This window comes from Vulpes lagopus, chromosome 6, assembly GCF_018345385.1.
Source record: "Vulpes lagopus strain Blue_001 chromosome 6, ASM1834538v1, whole genome shotgun sequence".
In the NCBI taxonomy this organism is placed as follows: domain Eukaryota; kingdom Metazoa; phylum Chordata; class Mammalia; order Carnivora; family Canidae; genus Vulpes; species Vulpes lagopus.
The window spans coordinates 13,849,297-13,867,675 of NC_054829.1; the positions used below are offsets into that span (position 1 = coordinate 13,849,297).

At 44.4% G+C, this 18,379-nt stretch overlaps 1 protein-coding gene across 6 annotated transcripts in view; it reads left to right on the forward strand.

Annotated features, from left to right (window-relative positions):
• Nucleotides 1–18,379, forward strand: part of KCNK10 (potassium two pore domain channel subfamily K member 10) — a 134,313-nt gene that overhangs the window by 58,137 nt on the left and 57,797 nt on the right. For all 6 annotated transcript variants that reach the window (XM_041757624.1, XM_041757623.1, XM_041757628.1 and 3 more), the window contains exon 2: nucleotides 3,040–3,374. In XM_041757624.1, the coding sequence (XP_041613558.1) occupies nucleotides 3,040–3,374 (335 nt within the window). The remainder of the gene's footprint in view (nucleotides 1–3,039; nucleotides 3,375–18,379) is intronic.

The window sequence follows — 18,379 nt, forward strand, 5'->3', positions numbered from 1 at the left end:
AGAGAGCTAGTCTAGTGGGCATGTATGAGGTTCCTGTTGCTGCTGTAACAAATTGCCACAATCTTAGTGGCTTAAAGCAATACCTATTTATTACCTTGTGGTACTAGAGGTCAGAAGTTCAAAAATGTCCCTTTGGACCAAAATTAAGGTGTAGGCAGGGCTGGATCCTTCTGGAGCCTCTAGAGGAGAGTCTGTTCCCTGCCTTTTCCAGCTTCTAGGAGCTGATTCCATCCTGTGGCTTGTGACCTCTGCTCCCTTCCTTACGTGTCTTTCTCTAACCTTCCTGCTTCCCTCTTTTAAGGACATTTGTGATTACATTGGACCCACCCAGATAACCTAGGAGAATTCTCTATCTCCAGATCCTTAACTTAATCACATTTGCAAAGTTCCTTTTGTGAATTGATGTCAGATAGCACAGGCACAGGGCCCCGGGAATGAGGACATGAACATCTCTGGGGGCCATTATTCTGGCAACCCCAGAGGGAGCAGGGGAAAGGGGAGGAGGTGCTTCCAGAAGTGTTTTTTAACACCAGATTTGTCAAAGGTGGGTGAGAGTGGAGGCGGGGAGGTCATGTAGGAGGCTGCTGGGTTGGTCCAGGTAAGCTGTGATGATGGCACTGATGAGGTTGGTGGTCCTGGGAATGGTGAGAGGCACAAGGGACTGAGAAATACAGCAAGGAGGGTGAGTGAGTGGGAGGTGTGGGAGCAAGGTTGAAAGAAAGCTGCCCTACACAAGATGCACTTCAGTATCAACCAGGGCTGTAGGAACCCAAGTAGTGGTTTGGGGGCAGGATTAACAAGAACATGATGCCCAAGGTGCTTATTCTGATTCTGAAATCTTTCAGTGAGAGATTCCAGATGGTTTGGTGTTCAGTGACTCAGGAGGAAACGTAGCATTTAATGACTTTATTTGCTAGAAAAATGTATAATAAAAGGCTGATTTTCCGCTTGGTTTTCAAAGAGAAAAGTTGATTTTGAGGTGCTAGGAGGAAAGACAGATGTTAATAGACCTAGATTCCTTGAGGTGGCCACCCTTCTGGCCAAGGGGTCATCAGGGTCATTGGTGCTTTGAACAGAGAGGGAGTGACATTCCCCTGCTTTTATTTTTCTTGAGTTTCCCAAAGCAGGGACCGAGCAATCTGCTCTGTAATCATTTGCTCCACTTAGGTAATTACCTAATACCATCTCCTAATACCTTATTTGCACAATGGCCAGGCTGCACTGTGACAGAGGCCATAATACACATTAGTATAATAAAGGCAGAGCAAAACCGAAGTTCAGTGCTGTTCACTGCTGCACGGGACAGATTTCCGAAATGCACGATAGCAGAATGTGCGCAACACGACCCTGCTCTCCCTGCCGTTCTGGAAAAGCCTCCAGTTTCACATATTTATTTCCAAGGTAATGCAATTGCCCTTATAGAGACCAGGGACCCTTGAGAGTTCAATGTGTTCTCAAGATGAGGTGAGATTTCTTTTCCAATGGCTTCTTATTGGAGGAAAATAGAAGAAAAACTCTATCACTAATAGATCAGGAGTGATTACATCTAAGTCATTGCATTTTTTATTGAGAAATGCACTTAGCACCTATTTTATTATTATTTTTTTCAGGGAACCGAGTTACTTGGCATAAAACATCACTCATTGTTTCCTTCCCTCAATCCAGTTACCTGCTTTCTGTTTTTCACTTTGGTAGCCTCCTGAGACCCAAACTCTCTTTGCCGTTGTCTGATTTTTGACCCGTCTACCTGATAGCAAGCTCACCTTTCTTTCTCTTTGTTTTGTGACTACGACCCGGGATAAAAGGGACTTTGAAACCTGCTAGATGTTCATCTCTTGTCCACTCTTGGTATCCTGTGGTCCTCAGTACGTGGACCAGGTAGCTGGGCATCCGGCTCCTATTTATTTCCTCTCCAAGCTGAACAACATGTCTGTTTTTCAAATATGATGGTTTGTCCTGTGACTTACACATTGTTTCACCGAGGAGGCTGAGAGAAGGGATGAATTGTAGATCAGAGACCTGGCTTTCTAAATTGGGGCCTTGTAGAGAAGTATAAGAATTTCAAACTCAGTTAATACTACTCTTAAAAAAAAAACACCAATAACCAAAAAACAACAAACCTAGAACTCCTGGTGCTCTTTTTTAAAGAACTGAAACAGGCACCTAGCAACTGGTCAGATTCCCTCACTGCCAGTTTTGAATCCTCATGTTTGAAAGCTGGCTTGAGAAAGACATCTGTGCTTTGTTTCTTTTTTTTCTTTTTATATTAAAAATTTTTTTACATTTGTTTTTATTTAAGTTCGATTTGCCAACATATAGCATAACACCCAGTGAGCACTGGGCACCCAGTGAGCACATCCCATCAAGTGCCTGTCACCCAGTTACTCTATCTCTCCACCCACCTCCTCTTCTGCAACCTTCTGTTTGTTTCCCAGAGTTAAGAGTCTCTCATAGTTTGTCTCTCTAATTTTTCCCACTCAGTTCCCCTCCTTTCCCTCATAATCCCTTTCACTATTTCTTATATTCCCCGTATGAGTGAGACCATATGATGATGCCCTTCTCTGGTTGACTTATTTCACTCAGCATAATACCCTCCAGTTCCATCTGCGTTGAGGCAAATGGTGGGTATTTGTTGTTTCTGCTGGCTGAGGAATATCCCATTGTGTACATAGACCACATCTTCTTTATCCATTCATCTTTCGATGGACACCGAGGCTCCTTCCACAGTTTGGCTATTGTGGCCATTGCTGCTAGAAACATCGGGGTGCAGGTGTCCCGACGTTTCATTGCATCTGAATCTTTGGGGTAAAACCCCAACAGTGCAATTGCTGGGTCGTAGGGCAGATCTATTTATAACTCTTTGAGGAACCTCCACACTGTTTTCCACTTTTTTACATTTAAATTCAATCTGTCAACATACAGTATAACATCCAGTGCTCATCCCATCAAGCTGTGCTTTGTTTCTGGCATGTTCTGTGTCTCATGTTTATCAACAAACTCTCTCTCCCCCTGTCCCCCCCACCCCGCCCTGTTTCTCAGTGGCCGTTCCGACAGCAGCGCCCCCCGTGTGCCAGCCCAAGGGGGCCACTAACGGGCACCACGCGACCCCACGCCTCTCCATCTCCTCCCGAGCCACGGTGGTAGCCAGGATGGAAGGCGCCCCCCAGGGGGGCCTGCAGACCGTCATGAAGTGGAAGACAGTCGTCGCCATCTTTGTGGTCGTGGTGGTCTACCTCGTCACGGGCGGCCTGGTGTTCCGGGCCTTGGAGCAGCCCTTCGAGAGCAGCCAGAAGAACACCATCGCCTTGGAGAAGGCGGAATTCCTGCGGGATCACATCTGCGTGAGCCCCCAGGAGCTGGAGACGCTGATCCAGGTGAGCAGGGAGCGAGCCAGCCACAGGACAGCCTGCGGGGACGAGGGCCACCTCGGCTTTTGTCCTTGGAGCTCACCGAGTTGTTGCCTCTGGTTGAGGTGCTCCTGCCGGTCGGGGAGGTCCCCTCTGGGGAGGTGACACGTGGGCTGGGACCTCCAAGAAGCCAGAGGGTGAGGCCTGTGGGGGAAGAGGGCCCATGCGTGCAGCAGCCTCGATGCTGGGAGGTTGGGATTTGCAGCACCTGCTTTTTGGGTGAGGGGGCTGAGGCGGGTGCTGATTAACCTCCTGATTCTAAAGTCTGCGAGACCCTGGGCCAAGAGGGTTGTCCTAGAAGCCAGAGAAAGAAATGTTAAAGAAGCAGGGGTGTTTTTACCTGTCCCAGGTCAGTGAGGATGGAGTAAAGACCGCCAGATGGGAGGATGGGAGGCTGTTGGTGACGTGGCAGAGATATTTTGGTGGATTTATGGGGATGCAATAATAAGGCTGGCCGTGATAGTAATAATCAGGATTGCTGTTTTTGAACACTTATTTGTATCAGGCGCTGTGCGGGGGTCCTTGCAGAGCTTGGATGTTAAGGAAAAAATATCCGTAAAAATATGGAGGTAGAGAAGGGCTACCACCCAGAGAAGTCAGGCAATGAAAGCAGGGGTGGGGGTGACCCAGGGAGGGGTGAACTGTGGCTGGGGGCACCATGGGAGATGGCCCTCAGGTGGTGTGATGGGTGCAAATGAAACAGGAAGCTTCAGAAGACTGTGAAGTCCAGGGTGCCAAGTCCCAGAGGAGGAAGGGAAGTGGTTGAGAGCCCAGTTGGGGGGCTTCATCGTGCAGGGGAGGGAGGGTGGCTGCCTCGGAGCATCCTGCACATGCTCCTGAACCAGGAAGGGTAGGTCCTATTGGAAGGTGGTGACATTTATGAAGGTAAAGGAGAGTCACATCTTTCTAGGACTTCATAAGGCAGAGGGATGGAGAAGATGGCTCCCATGACTTCGTCTGCTCTGGGGTCATCTGCATTAAATTCTAATGGCTACTACAATCCAGGCTATTGCAGGGTTTGCAAGACTGGCCTGGCTCGTTCGTTCTTTCTTTCTTTCTTTCTTTCTTTCTTTCTTTCTTTCTTTCTCTTCCTTTCTTTCTTTCTCTCTCTTTCTTTCTTTCTTTCTTTCTTTCTTTCTTTCTTTCTTTCTTTCTTTCTTCTTTCTTTCTTTCTTTCTTTCTTTCTTTCTTTCTCTTTCTTTTTCTTTCTTTCTTTCTTTCTTTCTTTCTTTCTTTCTTTCTTTCTTTCTTTCTTTCCTTTTTTTTGTATATTTTTTATTAGAGTTCAATTTACCAACATATAGCATAACACCCAGTGGTCATCCCATCAAGTGCCCCCCTCAGTGCCCGTCACCCAATCACCCCATCCCCTGCCCACCTCCCTTTCCACTATTCCTTGTTCGTTTCCCAGAGTTAGGAGTCACTCATGTTTTGTCACCCTCACTGATATTTCCCACTCATTTTCTCTCCTTTCCCCTTTATTTCCTTTCACTATTTTTTACATTCCCCAAATGAATAAGACCATATAATGTTTGTCCTTCTCTGATTGACTTACTTCACTCAGCATAATACCCTCCAGTTCCATCCACATCGAAGCAAATGGATATTTGTTCTTTCTGATAGCTGAGGAATATTTCATTATATATATATTGTGTGTTTCTTTCTAACGGCATTGATAGGGTAGGGGAATTCTGGGGCTCCTTATGATCTGGAACCTTCATAACAATAGTATTCCTTTAAAGAAATTGTAATCATCTGACTTGACTCTTACATACGTAGAAATACACATTCTCCCTCCCAGAAATAAATATGACTTTATATCAGTGTTTTTGTAGGTTTTATTAAAAAAGAAAACTTAAAGATGTGAAAATCTAAGGGCGGTGTTTCACATTATCCTTTGTTGGATAGCTTTGTCTTTTTTTTCTTCTCCTTTTATGAGAAAATGTGATCGAATTCGTGGTGATGGGAGTGTTGTACTAATCTGTGCCAGACTTAAGGCACTAATCTATGCCTAGAATGTCATAGAAAAGTGGGGGAAACAATTCTGGAGTAAGTTTAAACGAGAACAGAATTATACATGTGGTGGTGGTATGTGGTGAGATACTTTCTATTTAGTTGCAATACATGTAATAACGTAAAAAGTGGTCTGAAGTGAATCTAGATTCATGGTTGCATTTATTTTCCTTCCTTAGACAGTGAGATCTTGGGGAAAAACATTCACATCATATCATCTTTGCATTGCTTTGCATCTAATTATTGCCCGATGGAGAAATCCTTTTGGATCGAGATATCAAACGAAATCTATAACACTGATGATGCCACCGGATATCTGAGATTCTCCATGCACTGGTTTATTTATTTCTGTATTGCCCATTCTTTGGCTCTCTTCTTCATGAAAGAGCTCTGAGGCCAGAATGGATGGGATGGGAGCATGTAATGATTCTAATTCTGGTGCTGCCATTAAAACTCCTCCCCTGCTTTGGCCTCAAAAGTTTTCTCTGTGAAACGAAGGGTGTGTGTGTTTGTGTGTGTGTGTGTGTGTGTGTGTGCATATGCACACGAAGACACACATATCCTTAAGATCATTTTTGTAACAATTTAAAAAAGCTATCCTTTATGAGACACCTGTTAAAATCCAGATACCTTACCCTCATTATCTCATGGAATTGTGTCAACAACCCTTCAAGATGGCACAATTAGGCCCATTTTATAGGTGAGGAAGCTGATTCTAAAGTAGGTGGAGTACCTCTCCAACCCCCAAAGTAGCCAAGCTAGGATTCAAAGTGAGATCTGTCTGACCTGGCCCTTCCTCCCTCAATGAGTCTACAAGGTCTTTCAGTAGGTATTGCTTTATCATAACCTCAGCTCTCTCTTAAATGCTTGCTTTATGTTTAACACTTTCCAGAATTTTAAGAGAGTCAAGAAACATTAGTTCCCTGCTTCATAACAGAAAGCATGTCCCTGTGCCTTCTCCCTGCACCCATTGGGTGTGAATCCTGGGCTTGGGATATTTAAGATCTCCAGCCATTGTAATGTAAGGATCTATACTTGTGTTTATCTATGGTCTTTTTCACAACACGGGTTAAGCAGATTTAAATGCTGAATCCGTGTTCATAAAGAACCAATTAGTTATGGTTTGCCCTTCTGTTCACTGATTCTTTCATAGGATGAAAAGGCCCACCCTTCCGGACCAGGGGATCATTCTCTGACTTCATGTGTCTGAGCAGCACTGTATATAGTGCTCATAAGAAACACCCTTTTTTGGAAGGGTTTTCAGCGTGGTATGTTCCAAGCTGGAAAAATAGTATCATTGTACCTCACCAAAGTCTGAAAGGAGAGACTGACAGGTTGAAGATGATATCAATGGTATTTATCTGGTAATGTCAGGACCCTTGGCTGGATTGAGTAAATCCCTCATAACGTAAGCTGGAAGGTGTAATTCATGTTATTAATAACAAGAACAGAGTGCCCAGAACAGCTTAACTCCCATAAAATGTATGGATAGCTTGAAAGAGCCATAGCTGGGGAAGGAGTTTCAAAAGAATTAAACCACTTTTATGGGGGTGCTGTGGGACTTGGGAGAAGACCAATGGGTCACCGTCCCTGATTCAACTGCTGTTATGCAGGGAACTTTCTCATTAATGAATTCATTCATACATTCTTCAAGTTGCTATTGAGCTGTTGTATCAGGTTGTATCAGGTCACGTGTGAGGTGCTGGGGATAGAAAAGAGGAGAATAAAACAGACCATGAGCAAGTTCCTAACCTCTCTCTGATCCAGTTTTGTTATCAATAAAATGCGCCTAAAATCCCTCACCCTTGGGGTGTTGAGAGGATTAAATTCTATAATTCATGAGAAGGGCTTTGAACGATGTTTGGCACGTGGTGAGTGCTAAAAAATAAAAAGATCATTCTCTCTGTTGTTAATGTTTATAGTATTATTCTAGCAGCTTAGAGTTTCAGGCAGTGGTTCTTTTATTTTTAAGTTTTAATTTTAATTCCAGTTAGTTAACATCCAGTGTTATATTAGTGTACAATATAGTGATTCAACAATTCCCTACATCCCCCGGTTCGAGCAGTGGTTCTTTTTTTCCAAGCAGTGGTTCTTAATGGAGAGGAGGTTTGCCCACCGCCCCCCAGGGGGAGCATCTGACAACATCTGGAGACATTTTCAGTTGTCATGACTTGAGGAGGTGCTATAGTGGAATCTGGTGAGTAGAGACCAGAGATGCTGCTAAACATCCTGCAAGGCACAGGACATCCTCCAGTACAGCAGAGAATTATCCAGTCAAATGTCACCACGGCTGAGATTGAGAAACCCCAGAAGAGACACGTGGAGCTATTTCCGCCCCCAGTTTTATGGTGAGATGATTGACATGCCTCACTGTATAGGTTTCCGGTGTACTGAAGAATGGTTCGAACATGTATTGTGAAGCAATTACTGCTGTGTTTGCTTGGCATCTAACTTCGAGTATAGATACAATAAAGGAAAAAAGCAAAAAGAGATAGAAAAATTTTTCCTTGTGGTGAGAACCCTCAAAATTCGCTCTCTTAACACCTTTCCTGTGTATCACACAGCTGGGTTAGCCAGAGTCATCATGCTGCACTTTACATGAGCAGATGACTAGGGGGGAAGGGCAGAGGGAGAGGGAGAAGCAGGCTCCATCCCAGGACCCTGAGATCATAACCTGAGCCCAAGATAGATGCTTAACCGACAGAGCCACCGAGGCACCCCTGAAGTTTCTACTTTTTGACTACCTTCCTCTTCCACCTCTACCTTTGGCCTCTGATCTCTTTTACTACAAATTTTTCATTTTTGTTTTTGTTTTTTTAGATTCCACATATAAGTGAAGCATTTGTCTTTCTCTGTCTGACTTGTTTTACTTAGCCTGATGCCATCAAGGTCCATTCATGTTCCACTGTATATATGTGACAGCTTCTTCATCTACTCCTCTGTTGATGGACACTCAGGTCTTGCCTTTTGTAAATAATGCTGCTATGAGCATGAGGGTGTGTATATTTTTTTAAGTTAATGTTTTTGGTTTTTTTGGACATATTCCCAGAAGTGGAATTGCTGGATCATATGGTAGTTATATTTTTAATTTTTTGAGGATCTTCCATACTGTTTTCTATAGTGGCTGCACCAGTTTGCATTCCCACCAAGAGTGCGAGAGGGTTCCCTTTTCTGCACATCCTCTCCAGCATTTGTTGTCTCCTGTCTTTTTGGTGATGATCAGAATGGAGCTATCTAAATATGTGAAAAATGGGAGCCCTAATGAGGCAAACGGAGGTCAGGGAAGTTTCCATGGCTATTCATCTTCTTTTAGTCTCTACGACTGTTTTAGAAGGATAGTCTTTTGTGTCCATTTATAGATGAGGAAACTGAGGCGGCAGGCAGCAAAGTTACATGCTCAAAGTCACCTAGAAGATCCAGGATTTACTAAAATCCTAGAAGAACTAGGAGTTACTCCTGGGCAGTCTGACCATGTATTGTAGGCTTTTAACCACCACACATTCAAACAGAAACACGGACCGTGGGAGGAGGTTCATGATACAGGCCATGCATGCAGGGCATCCCAGTGGAGTGGGTGGCCTGTCGAGAGAGCTGCAGGTGATCAGTGTGGCTTGAGCTGAGAGGTATGGGGAGAGGTGCTAGATGAGGCTGGAGAGGCAACTGGGGCTGGATTTGGGAGCTGCCCCCCGAAACTTGCTTAGGAGTTGGGCTTTACGCCCTGAGAAGTGGGGAGTCATTGCAAAAGTTTACGCAACGCAGCGACATGATGAAAATTTTCTTTTGGAGAAAGAATTCTTTAGCAATGGGGACTTTGGGTTGGTGGAAGGAGAAATTGGAGGAAGGAAGAGCCACTAGAAGAACATCAGAGGTGAGAGATGCTGGGCACAGAGAAGGGGGCACATTTAAGAGAGTCGGACAAAGGAAAGTTGCAGATGACTCCTTTCCCTTCAGCAGGGATTTCTGGAGTGCTTGCTCAGTGCTCTGCATCTATTAGCATTGCTTGTTCAAGCAGAGGCCCGGTGGGCAGCATTGCTGGAGATAGGCACCCAGGCTCTGCAGTTTCCCTTCCTATGTTAAATCTCTTTCCTGATTTCTGGCTGGGTGCCTTGGGAAATAGGAGAGTCACCCCAGGTCTCAGCTTCCCGCCTGTAAACAGATGATGGTATTATTCATGTCCACCTGTTAGGGTGGTCTGCAGTTTAGTTACTTTTACTGTTGTGATTGCTATTATTTATTTGTTAGGGAAGGAAGAAAAAAGAAACCAGAAAGCTCCTACTAAAATATGTCCCTTCTGGAGGCCTACTGAGGGGAAAGAGAAGAAAGCTGCTAAATGCCCTTTGGGGTTTCAGTCCTAAATTTTCTAATTGACAAAATTTCTCAGTTTGCTTCTACTGTTAAAGCGTGAAGTCACCTTCACAGAAATTTCTGTGAATGCTGGCTCAGGCTGCTAACACCAGTGGGGCTGTGTCTTTATGGCTTGAGCCCGGGGAGGCAACATAGCAGTTTCCTATTCCATTTAGAGGGTTTACCATGGCCACCTAGGTCAGCATCTTTATCCCGAGCTTTGGTGGGGACACTGATCTCTCCACAGATCTCTCTCTGTGCCGACCCCCCTCTCTTTCACCCACATTGTTGCTCATATAGTTTGGGAAACATTCCAGAAAACCTCAGAGACCCAGAAGCCTCAGGCAGCCCCCAAGGCGCAGGTCAGTGGAACAATAGGATGGCCATCAGGCCAAGGTGTAACTGAGTGAAAGGGCCAGTGTCCTCTGACTGAGGGCCTGGCTGCTGTTCATGCCCTACTGAGGTGTGTGGATCTTCTAGTTTGATGCCCTGGGGCAAGCCACTTAACCCGAGCTGTTCTACCCCTCAGCAGTTCTACCCAGAGGGGACACATAAGAACCATCCATCTCTGGACTCTTGCCCCTGAGGCGACACCGGAGACTCTGCAGATGACTGTAACAGAGAGATTTCCTGCACAACTGTCTTAGTAATGAAAAATGGCTGCTGTTTTTTTTGTTTTTTGTTTTTGTTTTGTTTTGTTTTTGGTTGTTCACTTTCCTCTAGGCACTGTTCCAAGTGCTTCCATGTCTGAGCTCATTTAACCCTGGCAATAAGCTTACTACAGGTAGGTTCCATCTCCATCATTCCATTTTATGGATGAGAAAATAATTTTTGAGAAGTACCTTGTCCGAGGTAAAAAACAATCAGTATATGGTTAAATGGGGATTTGAGCCTTGGGACGTCTGACTCTGAAGCCCATCGCTCTAACCATTGGGCTGTGCTTCTCACTTGCATAATTGCTGAGTTTCCCTTATAGCACATCTGGGCCTTTCCTGAAAGCTTTTACTCTTAGGAAAAGACTGGAGGGAGAAGGAAATATTTTTAAAGGTGTGTGGGCTGTCTGACCTGGTACGATAGCACTCGAAATGTGGATTGTTGTATTTTCAAGAAGGTGTCAACGAGAGGAAGGAGCATGGGTGTGAAAGTAGACTTGGTCCCTCACCCCACAGAACCTAAGGCTCCTCTCCTAGGAAAGGATGGGACAGTCCCTCTCATTCAGAATATGGGGAGGAGGAAAGGGGATAGCCCACACAGAGCACCAGCAGAGTGCCTGGCATCTACCTGGCGTGCAGGAAATAATATTTCCTTGAACTTGATTTGACAGTCACCCGATCTCAAGAACCTCTTTATCCTCACTGGGCTTTCTTGCCTCAATTGCTTATTTCCCTGTCCCTAGTACAATTGTCTTAGAAACTTCTGTCATGGCTAGTCTTGGAGAAAGCAGTAACACTTTCATCTTCTGTAATCCTCAAAGAATAAAACCATGAGGCGGCTTCCCTCGATGAGGGGAGGAAACCATGCCTCAGCCTGGGTGGATGATGATTTGTAGCAGTTGTTTTCAGGCTGAATGCTTAAATATTTTCAGACTTTGAAGTGTCTCCAGTGTAGCTTGTGGGATCACTTGGCTGTTTTCTCTCCAGGTAGTTGCCACATGGAAGGGGTGTAGTGTTGGATGAGGTGCCCACTAGGGGGGATATGGGAGTTTCCATTCTAAAGGCCTTGTACAATAAGGTCAGTACAACTGCAGGCAACAAGGATTCTTCTCTCATGGGAGGGCGACCTTGGGGGCAGCTGGTGTGGCACTCCTCAGAGTGAGCAGGCTACCTTGGTGTCTGGAAAGTTGACTATTTTCCCCCGGCATACTTCTTTCAGACTTTGCTTTGGCGAGTTACTTCTCAGAACCCTCTTGACCTTAGCGTGGCCACTTTCTATTCATGTTAATCTCTTTATCTGAAGAAAACCTCAAGCTTTCATCTGCCTGGTGTGGGCCAGGTCTGGAATTTCCTAGAAGTATGAGCCTTTGTGTGTGTATGAGGGTCCCTTCTCATCCTGCTATGTCTCCTCTTCCTTGACTGATTCATGCCTTTTTATGTTGGTCAACAGGACCTCTGCTACTGGTTTTCATTTAATGATCTCTTGGGGATTTTTATCCTTTGCTAGTAAGTGATTAGAGTCTTAGATACTTTGCTCAGCACTCTGGCATATGGATTCATTTCACTGGCTCTGCTCTTTGGGCCTGACTCCACCATAATTTGGTGTGACATGATTTCATTTAAGATACGAGCAGCTGTATGGGAGGCCATGTTGTGTCCTGGGTGTGGACCTTTAATATTGTATGGCGACCAAAACTGCTATTCTGCTGATAAGGGAGGGCCAGAGATCAGGAGCTTCCAAACTGTTCTCTCTAGAAGTAGGAGATGTTGGTTAATTTGCATGAGCCATGAACATTTTCCAAGGCCATGACATTTACCATTCCCTTCTGCCATGCCCCAAATCCCTTACTCAATTACTCACTTAGTCACTCAATCATTCAACAAATTTACTGATTTGTTGTGTGCCAACTTTAGTGCTAAGTCCTGGGGACATCATGGTGAATAAAAGGTGAACATATAGTCCCTGACCCTCTTGGAGTTTCTGGCTAGGATGACCAAACATCCCAGGTTTCATGGTTCTGGAATAATTGTTAATGGCAGCCCTTTCTCTCTCAAAATTGTCCTGATTTGAAAGATGAATTATATGGTTACCCTACGGATAGGTAAACCTTGTGCATGTAATCACACAAATCAGGATAAACAAAACCATGATGAATGCTGCAGAGAAGGAGTCGGGTGGTGCATCAGCAGGAGAATTGACATAGGGTGTCGGGGATTCTGGGTGGGGGAGCTGAATGCCCAGGCCTGTAGTGGAAGGATGCCCAGGATGTCTGAGGACTTGAGAGAAGAGGATCATGTATGGCTGAAGGGGAGTTAGCAAGGGGAACCTGGTAGGTGATTAGCCAGGGAGCAGGTGGGGGACAGGCCATGCAGGGCTTTATCCTGAGAGTGCTGGGAAGCTATGCTCCTTCAGACAGCAGGGTAGTATGATCTGGTCAGTCAGCACATGGCCATTTTGGTCCCTTACATAAATCCAAAGGGTAGCAGTGGGGGTCAAGAGCTGGTTTTAAACCATTCATTCATTCAGTGATCACATTTATGGTGTGCGAACAATGGCACTCTGCTAAGTGTTGTGTTCTGGATTTCTGAACTGATTTACCTTCAGAGGGGGCCAGACTCAAGTCCTAGGGGAGGCCTTCGTGTACCCTCCATGGCAGGTGGTGCCCTGCTTGACCCCATAGCACTGACATGTGCCTCTACCCTTAGTAGACATTTTTTTTTAAAGATTTTATTTATTTATTCATGAGAGACACACAGAGAGAGGCAGAGACACAGGCAGAGGGAGAAGCAGGCCCCACGCAGGGAGCCTGACGCGGGACCCGATCCCGGGTCTCCAGGATCACACCCTGGGCTGAGGGTAGCACTAAACCGCTGAGCCACCCGGGGTGCCCAAAAGACACTATTTGAGTGAACATTATTTTTCTCATCTCTCTCTTTCCCACTTAGGTCTTCCAGATTGAGTCTTTTATCCCATATATCCCTCGTGCCATATATCCCTTCTAAGCCATAGAAGATGCTTGAGTTTCGAGGACTGAATGAATAGGGCGTTTTAGAACTGTTTTGGAGACCAAGAGCCTTTTGTTTAAAACCTTTGCAGAAGCAAAGCAGAAAGTTATTTTGTTTCTGGGCAACAGAAGTTCTTTCTTTACAGTCTGGTTGTCAAGGTACTTCTCTCAAATCAGCTTTCTGTCTAAATTCTTCTGCATGAGCAGATTCCACTGGTGTCCTTAACCTCTGAAGCTTTACATATCTAGAAACACAATGATTGAAGGGAAGCATGGTACCCAAGGCACCTATTCAGCAGTTGGTGGAAATCCTTGCTGTGAGTCAGAGTGCAAACTAGCTAAGCCTTCTCCTTCCCCACCCTGAGCCATCCCTTCTTCCAAGCAGCCTTTTGTGCAAGAAGTTTAGGCCACAGCTGAGGCAGCAGGTGACCTCTGTTGAGTGCAGGGTTGGGTCTTTTGTGCCTAAGGACACAGCTCTGACAATGTGAAGTGACTCCTCCCCATTGTTACCCAGAAATCAGAGGCACTGCCCTCTCTCCAGCGAAGCAATCATGCAGAAGATTGTTCAATGCATGCAAGATCGGGCCTGCAGCCCCTGGCCTGTCTCTACAGGCCCCCACTTCATTATTATTATTGTTTTTATCCCTGAGGCTGTGATTCCCTGACTGTTTAGTGAAGGTCTAAAGCTTTTGAGCCAGAAATTAAGGAGCTAATGGAAATTGGCATGCCTCTGGAAAAATGAAGTTGCAAATGAGAATTGTGTCCCCCACAAAAAACTCCCATAAAAACAAAACAAAAAATGAGCGGGGTATATGGTGTCCACATTTCTATACAAATGTACGTGTGTTTAGTTCTTATTTAAAATGAATAAAAAAATCTTACTTAATGAAGTTTGATGGTTGGCATGTGGCTTGTATGATTATTTTCCATATTTACAATAAAACATTTTCATTAACTGAATTCTTGTCATGAAGCAGGTGCTGTGTTTGGCTCCAGTGATTAGAAAAAAATAACAAAAGACACAAGATGCCCACTCCCTGTCCTCCAGAAGCTTCCAGGCTGGTATTAGTTTTCACAAGCTAACACCTGCCTGGTATTTACTGTGACCGGGCCCTGCCCTAAATACTTTATTATTTAATGTTTACAGTGATCCTTTGAGGCAGGGACAAGCAACCGAAGGGAGGAGTTAAATAGCATGCCCAAGCTCAATGGAGAGGAATGGGGATATCCACAGCCCATGGTCTTAAACAAGTGGCTTTCCTTGCTACCACTAGTTAATTCTTCGGTCGTGGTAATGTTCTAAACCTCAAATCATGGGGCGCCTCGATGGCTCAGTCATTTTGGTGACTGACTCTTGGTTTCAGCTCAGGTCATGATCTCAGGGTGGTGAGATCAAGCCCCACATCAGGCTCCATACTCAGTGGGGAGTCTGTTCCAGATTCTCTCTCCCTCTGCCCTTCCCCTACCCCTATCCTCCACCCTTACTGGCGTGCACACATACTCTTTCTTGCTTGCGCTGCCTCTCTCCCTCTCCCTCTCTCTCTCTCTCTCAAAGAAAGAAACAATCTTTAAAAAAAGACTTGGTCTAAAAAATAAAAATCTATTATCACCTGGGTATACACTAATGACTAATCTATCTAAATATTGTCATGTGGGATCAAGTCACATTCGGGGGGAGCCCTTTCACCTTCCAAATTGTGCTTTACAATATAGAATTAATTCTCTCTCCCTCTCTTTCTCTCTCTCTCTGACTACATAGAACAATGAAAAAAGAGAAATTTTAAACCATGAGGGAAGCATCAAGCCCATAAGGAATTGCCTCATCACAAGGCTTAACTGCATTATTCTGTGCACTGGCAAGTGCTCAGTAAGGATTCCTGTTCTTACTAATATTACTATATATGAAATGACAAGGTGCACCACTCAAAGCTTTACATACATTACAAAATATCCCAACAAGGACACTGCAGGGAAAGGTTTCCTCATCTTATAGATGAAGACACCGAAACTCAGAGAATCTGAGTAATGTGCACAGGCTGAATGTTTGCTTCTTTATCCACAGGCTTTCTCTGTTGTAAGAGTAAGTGCTGATGGGGGCTGTGCTCTCACCTGGCACTGAAGCAGAGGCTTCTTGGAATCTGCCACAGAAGTGCCTTGCCAGGGGTGGCTCCAGAATTCCTCTGATACACTCCTACTGTTGGAAATATTGGGATGTGGTCTCGCAATTGGATGTAAAATTACCCTTCCCCTGCTCTAAAATATTTATATGAGAAATGCTTCTGAAGCCGGAGAAAGAAAAGGCAATTGTGGCCAACAAATTAATATCACACTTCCATTTCTTACCTGAAGCTCTTCTGCCATAGATGGGGAAGGAAGTGGGAGGACATCCTGCCCTTTTGTTGGGGTTTTGAATCATTAGGGGTATTTGTGAGTTGTAATGAATGTGCTCTGCCAGTTGCCTCTCTTGGCCTCACAGGGTTTGTGGCTTCCCTTTTGTCCATTAAGGGCTGAAAGTGTGCTCCCTTTTAATACATTTATGAAGTCACTTTTCATACCCACCTCTTCATCCTGCCTCAACCTCTCTGGCTAAATATTTACCTTGTCGACCCCCTTTGCTGACTGTGCCCTCTCGGGACTAAGAATGTGGTCAACACAGACCAGCCTTGGGTTCTCAGACGAGGCCATTTCCTTTTGTCTGTGTGGTATGAGCTATTAGTAGAGTGACCATATGTCCTGCGTTCCACCTGTCTTGTGGTCCCAGCATGCTTACCACAGAGCCCCTCTTGACTCAGCAAGTGTCCTGGGTTTGACCATGGGTAAAATGATCACTCAGGCCATTAGTGTCCACACGTATGGCTCTCATCAGCTGTGTTCATCAGCCAGTCTCAGACAAGCAGACTGATGATTGCTCTACCTTTGCTTGTTTTTCTTTTTGGTGCCATATAAGGCAACAGAGAAACAGATTATCTCACTGAGTACACAGATCATCAGAGAAAAGCCATAGACAGTTAGTGGTCCTCTGTGGGTCATCATTCATCCCACTGTAGTGCTAACACTTCTGGTGGTATCTTGCACCATCTGAAACAGTGATTTGGGCAGCTTGGCATTGCCTTATGGGATTATAGCACTGAGGAAAGCTGGTGGGGGGCCTCCAAGCCATATCTTTCCTTCCTCTCTTCCTATAGGCCTCAGACCCACCTCACTTTCAGAGTGGCTGCAGTTTCTCCATTATACCTTTCAGGTGGTCCTAACACCCCTACCCGGGGGTGGTGGTGGGAGGATGGGGGAGAGGGAGACAGACTCATTTTTATCTGTCCTCCAGTTTTACTGAGATATGATTGATATATGATATGTAAGCTTAAGGTAAATGATATATTGGTTTGGTACATTTATATATTGCAAGCTGATTACTATTATGGAGTTACATTATACCTTCATCATGTCACATAATTATAATTTCTTTTTCTTTTTTTTTTTGTGGTGAGTGTACTTAAGATCTGCTCTCTTAGCTGCTTTCAAGGGTATAGTGCAGTATCACTAGCTGTGATCACAATGCTATACATTAGGTCCTCAGAACTTACTCATCTTATAAAGGAAAGTTTGTCCTCTTTGACCAACATCGCCCCATTTCTCTCACCCCCGGCCCCTGGTAGCCGCCATTCTACTTTTTTAGATCTTGTTTGCCATGTTCAAGTTAGCTCCCTACCTTCTTCTTTTTTTTTTTTTTTTTTAAAAAGAACTGTTATATTTATTTTTGTGGGGTTATTTTCTATTATTTCTCTGCTTTTACAAAGAATAAATTGCATGGGCCTAAGTTTATTACTTTAGTTTGTTTATTTGTTTATTATTGATTTGAACATTCACTCATGGGTTGTTTCCTGGGTAGTTGTGTGAGTAATGGACATTCCAAATGAGAGGCTGAAAAGGAAGTTCAAGGAGTGGAATTAAATGTTACAGTAATGCTCTCTTATCTAGAGTGTCTTTCCCCTGGAGCTTGAAGCCCTTACATCACATTCAGAATGATTTCTTTTTGGATCCTTCTAAGACCTCATATTGGTTGAACTTGTAAGTGAACATACAATACTCATCGGGTCTGAGATTGTGGCCTAACATCATGCTGCTGTTGGTTCTATCTGTTCCCTATAACTGATCTTTTAAGTGATGCAATACACAGCTCAGATGCATCATTTCATTATCTATGTGCTCAGACATTTCTGATGGGCTGGCTTATCTTCACTTTCGCAGTCTGAACGCCAAGAAAAAACAAAACAACACATGAAAGCAAACACATTTAATTGTAAAATGTTTTACTTGAGCTCAATTAAGATCATTAGAAAATACTTTAAAAAATTAATAAAGTTGGAACTGTGAACTCAATCAGAAATATCCGTATTGAGTTAAAAATGATGCTATTAATTCAAGTGATAGTCTGTTTCTTTTTTTAAATAATAAATTTATTTTTTATTGGTGTTCAATTTACCAACATACAGAATAACACCCAGTGCTCATCCCGTCAAGTGCCCCCTCTCAGTGCCCGTCACCCATTCACCCCCATCCCCCGCCCTCCTCCCCTGATAGTCTGTTTCAACTGGATTTTCTCTCTGTGTGTATAGGCCAAGTTTACCAGTTCATTTTAATTCTGGTGGTTTGCCCCAGATCTAGACAGAATAATCAAACCTGGTTCCTGGACTTGGGGATTGTCCAAACCCTCACCAAGGGCTTGGTGACTTGTTGGAGAGCTTTCTTGCTTTGGGTTCCAATTCTCGTCCTGGCCCCACTATACCCTTAGGAGCCACAAAACCACTTCCTTGAGATATTTGCTTGTGTAGCCCACTTTACTGTAGATTTGGGAAAGTGATAGAGGGATTTACGTCACAGATATACATAAAGTTAAAGTTGGGTGCTGTGTGGACCTGCTCTTCAATTCCTTGGCTCTGCTAATAGCTGAGTCCGAAGC